This window comes from Callospermophilus lateralis, chromosome 2, assembly GCF_048772815.1.
Source record: "Callospermophilus lateralis isolate mCalLat2 chromosome 2, mCalLat2.hap1, whole genome shotgun sequence".
Classification (NCBI taxonomy): Eukaryota; Metazoa; Chordata; class Mammalia; order Rodentia; family Sciuridae; genus Callospermophilus; species Callospermophilus lateralis.
The window spans coordinates 98,189,063-98,200,787 of NC_135306.1; the positions used below are offsets into that span (position 1 = coordinate 98,189,063).

Below are 11,725 nucleotides of genomic sequence, written 5' to 3' on the forward strand. Positions count from 1 at the left end.
GGCCACATCTTCTAGATGGTGTTCATTCATTCCTGATGACCAGGGTTGTACAGTCAAGGACCAAAGAAAGTGCAGAGACCTGGGCTACAGGCCTGGGTAAGATGAGGGTCCTGGAGTGCTTTGATTCATTTGTTTCCTTGCTTAAGTATTTATCTGGGCAAACAGGAGTAGTCAGGGAAGAGAAATGGTTTAGCAAACTCAGCTGTAACAACTGCTTTTTCCACACTAAAAAGGACTTTGCCTGGGTGGGGGAGGGAGACACAGGAGGACACATTCCCCAAAGGCCAAAGTCTCTATAAGCAATATTTCTAAATTGGGACTATTTTGCAGAGAAAATTAAAACGTCTAGGTTGTTAAGATAGGCTGAATAAAGCATCTGCCACTACAGTTGTCATTATGGAATAATGTGGTCTAGATTAGCTCTCCAAACAACAAGATGACCATTTATTACTGGTAACAGATATCTCTTTGTGGATCACCATGGTAACAGCTCATCCCTTCCAACAATCCCTGACACCACACATCGAACAAAGTTTTTAAATCAAATCATGGTTACAGACTATAAAGAGAACTTGGATAGATTACATATCAATTTCAACATTCTTCTCCCTATGAAGAAGCTACATTTTAATATTAGATTATTTGGTATTTAATCACAGCCATCCTTAGACATTTTTTGTAAATTAAATTGTTAGTACCAATGGATCATTGATCTAACAACAAGGGTAAAATATCACCATATCAGCAAAAACTTATAAAAATAAGACACAATGAAAGGCAGTATATTATGGTTTAAAACATCATTAAAAGAGAAAAATCCTAACAATTCTCTTTTGCATGATTATTGATGTATATGGGTGTGACACTTCACCGATACTTCCTTCAAGAGAAAGTGCCCCACTCAGAGACTGGTTATTCAAATGCCAAAGCATTATGTGGGAAACAGCAGTTATCTTAGTGATAAATATTATCCCAAACCAGCCAGGGAAGGTTAGTTAAGATCCAAAAGCCAATTACTGAAGCCACAGAGATTGTTTTAATGTAAGCTGTACATGTGACTAATTAAAAAGCATTCACAGAGGAGTCTGTGAATCAATATACAATAGGCTTTATATTTAAAAGCTTATGCTTCAGGACAGAAAGGCTATTTAAGAAAGCCATCAAAAATTCTCCAAGATTAAGAGTTTCATGGGTCTGTGTGATCTCTCAGCCTATCACTTTTCAATGTTTATGTTATGAAAAGTTTTAAATAGACAGAAAAGAACAAAGAATAATATCATGAACATCTGTGTGCCATGATCAAGTTTTGTCATATCATAATGCTTAGCCATACTTGCATTAGATCTTTTTATTCTTATTAACTAATTATTAGGAAAATTAAAACCTGTAGGTAGCTCTCCCCAATCCTATGCCCTGCCTCCCTAACCTAATATCAGTTTACAGGCTTTCAACCATTATATAAATGGTATCAGATTATATATATATATATATATATATATATATATATATATATATATATATATATATATATATATATATATATATATATATATATATATATATTTACAACTTATTTTTGCCAGCATTTGTATCTGTAAAGTTTATCTACATTAACACAAGTGGATCTGGTTTTCCTGTTTATAATCACTTTATAGAGGCTTACTGCATGCACCCACACAGAGCACAAGTTATTTTATCCCCTGAAACAGCAGCTACATTGTTTTGACCTAAACAACACAGAAATGAACATTCTATACATGTATCTTTTTGCATACCTACAATGATTTCTAAAGGCACAGTCACAAAAGTGGAAATGCAGAGCTGTGATATGTTCTTCTGCAGCTTTATTCAATGTTGCCAAACTTCTCTTTAAAGAAATGATACCAAATAACCCTCCCTCCACCAGCATTTGAGAATGTCATTCCACATCCTTGTCATAACTGAGAATCCTGAATACTTTAATTTTTGCCTGATGAGTGTGAAATAGTTTCTCACTTTAATTCAGGTTTTCCTGACCATAGTGAGGCTGAACATCCTTCCATTTCTTTGGCTGTCTTGACCTTCATTTCTGTGAACTGCCTGATTGCAGCTTTTGCCCATCTTTCCACTTACCTTCTTGCTTCTTGCTTATTGGTCCCCTTATGGAGATCTCTACATATTCTGTGCCTTTGGTAAAGTTACTTAACTTCTTAGTTTTCCCATTAGTGAAGTGGAAATAATATTTACCTCTTAAGGATGTTTTGAAGCTGATCAAAACACACACACACACTCACACACACACACACACACACACACACACACACACCCCTAGTCCAGTGCCTATTAATGTTAAGCAATCAAAAAAAAAAAAAAAAGTCTATGAAGAGGAAGGAGATCATGGGGAGTCATGGGGAGTAGAAAGGGGAGGGTAAGGGTGAGTAACAAGGGGGTAAAAATTATCAAAATATGGTATATGCATGTATAAATATGCCACAAGGAAACCCACTATTCTGTGTAATTAACATGCATTAATAAAAATAGTATCATTATTATTGTTATACATACAAATAAGAAGGTTTGAAACATAAAGTATTTCTAGCATTCCCATGTTTGTGACTCCCTTTGGATAAATACTGTAGGACTTGCAAAGAGGAGCTCAGAACTCTCCTTGCCCAAGATATTTCCCATAGATAAAAAGACATATTATCAGTATTCTGCTATTTGTAAGTTCCCAGGAGAGAAATGCACAAAGTTGACAACCCAAGGTATTATTTAAACTAAACATCAAAGTTATGCTTCTTTCAAATCACATGTGACTGTGACCTTTTTTACAAAATGATCCTTATCCTGAGTCTAGGAAATAGTGAAGTCACAGAGTAAAGGGAACTCCCAGAAAGAGGAAGTTGGCAGTGACCATCCCAGGAAATACATCCAGACCTTTATAAAATTCCACCAGGTCAAAGCCACTCCATTCACCCCATGTCACCACTAATCCCTGAATAAGAAAAGTGGATGATTGCATCAATTATCAAAGACCTAAGTTGGGGATTTTTAAACGAGTAATCAAAAGTGCACGGAGGCACACTCTGAAAGTACTGATCACTCCCCCATATCCAGAAAAACATGTTCCTATGGACACGTAGATAAGCTGGAGAAATGAGATAAAAAAAGAATCCCATTAGCATCTGCTTGGACTCACAACATATTTAGTTTGCTGTGGAGAGCCTTCTAGACTGGCCTCTTTCTGCCGCATCCTGACCTTTCCTTGGAGCAAGTGCTCTTCTTGGCGACAGAAGCCAGTGCAGTCAGGAAGCATACGTAGCTGTGCTCCGGGCTGATCAAGTAGTCCTGACGTCAGCTTCCACTGGCGACTGGCAGAGGCCCCTTTCAGATGTACTTGTATATCATCTAAAGTTCAGAATTATCCTGCTCCGTGTTCAATTTCAACTGACACTACAGAAACCAGAGACTTTCCTTAGTCACTATGGACAGAGACTCTCTCTCCTCCTCTCTTCTTCAGAAAGTCATATGCAAGACTCAACTCCAGCCCAAATATAATTAGACCATCTTGTGAATCTATCTAGGTGCACAGCTTTCTTCCTTACATGCGTGCCAAGTTTCCACTTTCAAGAAGCTAAATTGCCACATAAAAATGCCCTGACGATAGTGAGTAATTAGACACTGTAATGGAAAATTAACTGTGTTTTTATTTAGAGCATTTTAACAAGACTTTTTTTTTCTTTATTAAACTGCAATAAAAATAAATTAAATCCTGACGGTTTGCAAAGGTTTTTCTGTTTAAAAAAAAAAAATCAAACACTACCTCTCTTCCTGAAGAATACTTATTTTATTAATGCCACCAAGTTTGCACAAGGTCCTGGTCTGAACCCCATAATTAATAAACCCGAATGCTGAACCTAATTCTGTTCTGTATTGTAGAGGGGAAACCACCATTCAGGCAGCTAAAACAGAGACACTGATGAAGCGGCCAATGACTTCTCCACATGTAGGAATCTTCTCTAAGATTCTCTCAATTCTTCTTTCTCTTTCTCTTTCTAGATGCTGCTTCCAGGAGAATCATGCCTCTGCATTCAAATGGTTTTTGACCATTCTGTGAGCACCTGAGCCTTCCTAAGTTTATGTGAGAAAGCGGCTAGCTAATCCAGCTATGAGTCCACCTGCAGAATCACACCAGCAACACCAACTCAACAAGACTAGAGTGTCAAAATGTATCCCCCAAAGACAAGGCAAAGAGGCTTAACTCTATGCATTCCATCCTAATTCTTGCAGCCCTCTAAGATACATTCCAGCCAAGAGTTGGTCAATGGACTTAGCCATGGGACCCACAAATTTCCCTTTGGGGCAGAACAAATGGCAAGTTTGGCAAGGCGAGCTCAGCAACACCCATAAAAAATCACAAGCCTAATACACATGAGGGAGCCTGTGACCATTTGACCTACATGGCTTTTCATCTCTGTTCCTCCTCCTGCCTGGACTCCAAACAAAGTGCAAATAACACCTTAAAATGTTTTTGGTTTAACATTTATTTAGTCCTCCACGGTGAATGCTAAATGCTGGGCAGTGCTCGGGCTCCAGGAATCTCCCTTAAGGAGCCTCAGTGTGTGTCTATGAAGAATTCTCATTAGTCATTTATTATCTGTGTCTAGACAGAAGAATTTCAGAAGCTACCTTTATTTTGCCTGTACAGCCACTCTGGGGGACAATGTGCTACAAGGCTGAATCTGAGCGGCCTCAAGAATTTCAAAGAAACCCTCTGTCTTTTTCCCTGTTTCTTTTCCCTGACTTTGAATCTCTCCTTATACTTTAAACAACCTTATGCAGTCCTTATTGCTTCTCATATAGATGCCTGGGAAATGTTAAGTTTGAAAATCTTTTCACTTTGATTCCAGGAGATGCTAAAACTAGCAACTTCACACTGTCCACACTTGCATCACAAACTCAAGTCTTCCATCCAGATGTACAACTGGCATATCCATAAGAAATCAGTCTCGTAAAATAGTTTATACATACTCAGTTTCATCTGAGGTATATTTAATGAGGCTAATTTGACAACTCTGCTACTGATAACGCTCTGTAGGTAGAGTTCAAAGAGAAAAACTCCACATGGAAAGCAAAAGTGTTAGATTGTCATAATGTTCCCCTACCCCAATTTCAAACTGCTCATCATACTCTAGAGAAAAACAAAGGAGGGCTTGCAATGGCCCTCCAAGTAGTTCGACAGGGTTTGTAAAAACCCCAACTGCTAGATTTAAAGACCTAGAAAACGCTGAAAAATAATGGACTCGATGACAATGCAAATATAATATACCAAGCAAATATGTTTGTGTTGATTAAATTATTAAATTAAATGATACTGAAGATGGTAGACATTTGGAGACATTTCAACTTGTGAACAAAATTTCTGATCATTTTTCCATTTGCTATGAAAAAAATCAGAGCCACTGCTGATGAACTATTTGCGAATTAAAACTGACTCCCAAGAGCTCCTCGGCATCTCAGTTTTACAGAGGAGTTACAAAACTTAACAGGTAATGAGATAACTGCTCAGCTCCAAATATATTCTGACCCCTGTGGGTCCCTCAATTTATTTACCCTTAGAATGGGAAATGGAGAGGCAGTTCTGAGTAATTGTTAATAAAAGCCTACTTGCCTCTGGCAGAAATACAAATGTGAGTTGATAATGATCATTTTCCCAGACCCCGTTTACATGTCTCCATTAACATTCCAAGTGCCCAACTCTCAAGTTCCCAAGATCCTACCAGTTTGGGTCCCCAACTAAAAGACCAAAAACTGAGCTGAGATTTGGGGAATCACTGGAGCTGACTTCATGAAGCAGTAGCTGGTTTGTTAACTCCCAACAAAGTCATTTTGCACATCCACACCTCATTTAATTTTTCACTGGGATGACACACAATCTTTGTGACAAAAACGCACTCAACAAACACCCTAAAGAACATGCTTCTCGTGGGTCCACCAAAGGATAAAGTGTTCTCAACACCACCTCCTAAGATAATCACCCTTCCCCAAATGCCTCTTTTAATTGGCTGGTTGATTGTCTCCATGGGTATGACTCAAGAGTTTATCCCCGGTGTGTAGCCAATATGGAAAAGTCTTACTGATTTCTGAGAACGCTGACAAGGACCATGGTATGGAAAAAGTGGACTGAGATTATGTTGAATAACTAGTGTGACCCTGGCACTTCGGGGGAAAAAAAAAACAAAAAAAAAAAACTTCTACTTGAGGAGATTGGCCTCTATGACCTCTTCCACCTCTGAAGTCCACAGTCAGCCCATAGGAAAAACTGCTGAATGTTGCAGAGAGATTCAACAGAACCAATCTGCCAGAGAAGGGGAAAGAAATTAGACTACAAATTTTTGTAAATTAAGTAAAAGTCACAAGTTATAAAAAGTACAAATCTACACTCACCTCCCCCTAAACGTGCTTGTGCAAATGTAGACTCTAAGTATAAATAACTACAATAGTTTATAAGCTGATTAGCATCACAGGTCTGTTTATCATATCTTCATATTAAAACCCTTAAGATAAACTATTACATCCTTGTTTTTGTGAAGCAAGTGTACCCATTTCTCCTAAACATTGTTCAAATGTAGAAACTCTGCCTAATTTCTAAAGATTAAACTTTAAGGCAGGGTCTTCAAAAATGACCATGCCAATACCTGCAGTCTCCCTGAGCCTAGGAATCCAGCTTCACTCAACCAAAGTTTCTACAAAGAAATATTAATCACAACCAGAAAAAGGCAAGAGTGCACCCTAAAGTTAAATAGCATTGATGTTATCATAGTCTACACCTCATTTGAGAGCCCTTTCAATCACTGTCACCATTCTAATGTTCGTGAGAGATGATTACTGATTTCTAAATGGCAGTATATTTCTATTCCAAACGGGGATTACTGTCATCAGATTTAAAAATAAGACCAACATGTCATACACTAAATTAATTCTAAACATATTCCACACCTCACCAATGCCCTCAATAACAAATGCTTTTTAAAAATGGAGGCTTTTTTCAGGCTTAGTTATTTACATTTTATTTTAAATTTAATGATAAACTTCCCTTTAGTTTGGCTTAGAAGGAAATAATTCTCTTTCTCAACCCCTATTAAAGCAATTTAGGAGTGAATCGGGGAAACTTAAAAGAATCTGAAAGATAGCTTTCTAGGACTAACATTACTGCCTTTATAATAAGGATGCTTTAACAATGGCTTTTTGAAGATTCCATCAAAATTAGAGTGTTTAATAATAAATTACGGTCAGGTGATTATCTACCTAATGAAAAATATTTTTTTTATTTCCCTGTTTACTTGAATTTATGCTCTTCTGCCTGAGGAAATTCAGCATTATAAATTGACATTTGGATTACTAAATCTAAACAACAAGGACTGCTGAATTATGTAGAGGTTTTCTAAATGTTGTAGCTTTCTTTTCATCCCAACCATGTGTTCTTATTATACATAATGGTAACTTTTTGAGTTTGAGAACATTTTAAACAAACATTCACTTATGTTGCAGTTACTTAAACTTGAAGTCAGGAAAAAAAAAAAATCAATTTCAGTAACTTTATTTCCAATTTAGGCCTTTGATTTGAACCTTTTGTGTATCAATTTTACCAAAAGTGCTAAACATTATTTCTACCCACCAAAAAATTAGTACGATTAAGGATGTCAGCAACTTGTTGTCATTAGTTTTAGTTCATTAAAAAAGATTACATTCATTCAATCTAAGATTTTTTGATCCAGAATTTAACTGTTAAAAAACCAACAAAAATGCTTTGAAAGTATGGAATTTGCAAAACGCCTGAGAAGTCACTAATGGGATTCCCATGATCTAATACATGTAAGGCTTTAACTGTAATCTTAAACCCACTGAAAGCTTATGATCTGAAAGTATGGACTATTGTAGCCAGTTTTTATGAGTTTAATTCCACCCGCAAATCCTAGTTTCTATATTTTAAGTCTCAACTAGAACAAAATCAAGAAACGTTTTGAAAGGATCAATCTAAAGAAAGGAAGCACTGGAAAAACAGGGCAAGAAAATCATTGCCAACATCCACCTTCTGCCACAAACCATGAATGAACTTCTAGAAGCACAAAACTGAGCAAAAATTTAGCTTGAGATATATGTCAATTCACTTTTAACACTCACAGAACTGCATATGAATCATTATATTTTTCTGTTTTATTTCCCACACAAGGCTCAATAAATCATAAAACTTACTCAGCTTTCACAGGCTGGATGACTATTTTTTGAGCCTATTTATTGCTCTTTTACTGGCATATTTTCTTCTATGATGCAAATTTTTGACTCCTATACTCCAGGAAAAGCCTTCAAATTAATGCAAAGTCATTAAAAATTATGCTGGTACTAAGCCATGCCTAGGTGCTTTGGAGAAGTTATATTTTGCCCTAGAAACATCTCTAATACACAATGATTGCACTGGTTGCACCGAGACTTGGGATTGAAATGAAACCTCTCTTTTTCTTCAAAGGATTTGAGCTATTGTAGCAAATGGTTGTTCTGAAAACAAAATTTAGCCTATTTCTTAAATCAATATATGTGCAAACTATTCATTAAAGGCTCAACACATAGCAGACCCACAAATGTAAAAATAACATCAAGGATATCTATCTTATTACTAAAATTCCTTATTTTTATCTTATTTCAAATACTTCTTAGTTTGTAAAATTTGGTATTACAAGGTTTATTGTGGAATATCAGGCCCATCCTACCTTGCAGACAAATTGTACTTTCAGTGTAACTGAATATAATATTCATTTTATAACTAAATGCATGTAGGAACAACTTGATTTTAAAAAGATTTACTTATATATATTTATTATAGATTTACTGATTGTCTTATAGGGACTATCTGTAGACTTAAGAGAAAATATGGGATTCCAAGCATTATGTGCTAACAGATTTCAGCCTGAATATTCCAAAATATTCTCTCAAAACTGCTGTTGACTCATCACTTCGATTTTTAAATGCAAGCACAATTTAATTAATTTATTTCAAGTCAACCATACAACAAACAAGCTTCAAAAGCTGTTTTGATTTGAAAGTACTAAATGTTTACCTTTAATGGAAAGCAGAGTCAATAACTTCTTTGATATAAATTGCTTCAACTTTTTTCCTACACTCATGTTTCCATAGCCTAAATCCTAATAATGTCAAAGCACTTTAAAATTTGGAACTTCTCATAAAGCACTCAAAGATTTTAAAATAATTTTGTATTTATTCTCTATACAAACCTGTAACTTTTTTTCAATATATTTATGAAGTTCTTTTTCTCTTTCTTACTGGTCTTAGCTCTGGTGGAAAGAGGAAAGCAGATTGGAAGAATGTTTCTATTGTTATTATGATTGGTTTTAGTCACTTGGACAAACAATTGATCCCCTCAGCTTGTGCCACAAATGCAAAATGCTTCAATACTACTTTCCCGGAGGGAGATGATTTTAAGAGAAATGCAGTGAATTCAGGTTTTGTTGTGACCCTCAGGACATTGATTTAATTCTAAAAATTCTCAAGGGAGACAGTAGAGATTGGACAAGATAACTCAAAAGTAAAAAGTAAGGCCACCAAACTCAAGCTGAAACCCACAATTCCACTTCCTGAAACAATGACGTAGGCGTTCAATCAGGTCAAGGGTTTGAACTTTCCAACTCGGAGCCACAGAGCAGCGGGGAAGGAGGAAGCATACTTCGAACAGAAGACCTGGCTCTGCAGGTCCCGCACCTTGGCAGTCCTGCCTTTACTTAATTTCCAATGGTGCGATGAATAGCTTGCCTGGCCCTTCCGGGTCAGGTTGCAGACGCCTTTGCAATGCCCACCGCTGGAGAGTCTAGTCTTGTAGGAGCGCAGAAAAAAAAAAAAAAAAAAAAAAAATCCCTGAGCCTCTTCCTCTCTCTCTCGCGTGGGAAATCAGAAGCGACCCATATTGGTGCGAAAGCTACCGAACTCTACTTATTCACTAGAGGGGCGTCTTACCCGTACAGGAATGCAGGGGCTTGGGTCGCACCACCAGAGACGGGCACACGGAGTAGAGGGAAAGTTTCTCAAAGTAGTCGCAGGTCTCCTTGGAGAGGATCTCGTCGATCATGAAAGTCTTGTAGCGCCGCCTGGCTGCTTTGAGCTGGCCGGGCGAGCTCACCCTTAGTTCGGCGTGGCAGTGCATGGTGAGCCGGGACCAGCGCCCGCCGACTTGAGTGAGGTTGCGAGTGCCCGGCCGTCTCGGTACGCGGGGGCTGGCGCGCGGGCGGGGGCCTCAGCCCCGCTCCTCCGCAGCCAGAGAGGCGGCGCGGCTCGGGAGGCGCGCGGAGGGGAGCGGGCACGGGCGCGCCTGCTGCGCGTCTACACCCACCCGCAGATCAGCATCTTTGACGAGCCTTTTTGGGACAATGCAGCTGTCAATCAGCGCGCACTTCCTGCAGGGCCAGGTGCGGAGTGCGAGCCTAGGGGCGGTGGTGGCCCACACCCCCGCCCCTGCCCTCCGGTGCCCGCCCGTGCTACCGGAGCGCTGACCTGAGCGCCTAGTGCCCAGCCGCTCTCGTCGCGTCCTCCCGCCTCTTGGTGTCTAGCGCTCCTCTGCCCGGCTCTCTATTTTAAGACACTCGCTTTGGCTCTCTTCCCCTCCCCCCACCCCGGGACAAGCTCCAGGTGTGTGTATGGGGGTGCGCGCGCGTGTGTATGCGCGTTTTGCTGGCAGTGCGCACCACCCATCCCAAGGCCAAGACCTCCACCGGTTGCTTTTCCAGGCGGCGTACCCCGAGCGCACTTAGGAGCCAATCCTGCACCCGCAGGCCCGGCTCCCAATCCAGGTCTCTTGTTAGAAATCTGAGAGTCCTCAGGGTATACAGGCCACCGCGCAGGCTCCCGCCAAGGACCACTGTGCCTTTCTCCTTCCCCGCGTGGACCGTTTCTTCAAGTCCACGGCTTCCCTTCCCTCCTCTTGCAGCCCCGAAGCCCCAACGAGCTCGTGCTCTCGCAGCACGGGGAGTTTGTGCCATGGTTGTAAACTTGACTGTTCCACCACGATTACAAACCACAAATGACCATAGCTCAGTCCGTTAACCCAGTAATAAACTGGAAAAAAATAATAACAAAAGCGCTCATTCCTTTTTTATGTTTAAATTCTGTTTTCCTTGCTGGAAAAGAAGAGCACAGAGCAATTCCAGTGTACTGGCGGACTTTCAAGCCATCAGCACAATTCCGGCTTCTAGCGTCAAAACCTGCTGTCTTCGCAGCTTTCATTCCCGGGTCCCTCGCGACATGATAGGGTCCCGGTAGCCTCAAAAACATTTGTTTATTGAGTAATTTGCCTTCTTCCTTCTGGGCTTCTAATCTCCGAGTCTGCCCCCAATTAATATCTGTTAAAAACTTTTGTTTTCAATCATAATCCTTGAGTTAGGGACCCCAGCTGAGCCTCCGCCTCCCGGGACGTCTCCAGTAGCCTGCCCCGCACACCGCTGTTGACAGAACCCCCGGGGGCACAATAGTTTCCACGGTTTTATCTCGGAATTTGGTATGCGCACGGCTGGAAAGAAAAAGCACGGTAGGGACACAGAATTATAGCCACGGCCGGCCGATGAGATTTCCTCGCCGCTTGTAATCTGAAAGTGAGTCTGAGTTGGCTCTCTGCGGAGCTGCTTGCCCTGGAACCCGCGTAGTCGCGGAAGCAAGTGAACGCGCGTATCTGAGAGGGTGGTTA

At 39.9% G+C, this 11,725-nt stretch overlaps 1 protein-coding gene across 1 annotated transcript in view; it reads right to left on the reverse strand.

The window, feature by feature from the left end:
- Nucleotides 1–10,557, reverse strand: part of Barx2 (BARX homeobox 2) — a 71,798-nt gene extending 61,241 nt beyond the window's left edge. Inside the window, exon 1 of the mRNA XM_076843562.2 lies at nt 10,006–10,557. Within this exon, the coding sequence (XP_076699677.1) occupies nt 10,006–10,192 (187 nt within the window). The 5' untranslated portion in view covers nt 10,193–10,557. The remainder of the gene's footprint in view (nt 1–10,005) is intronic.
- Nucleotides 10,558–11,725: the final 1,168 nt, after the last annotated feature.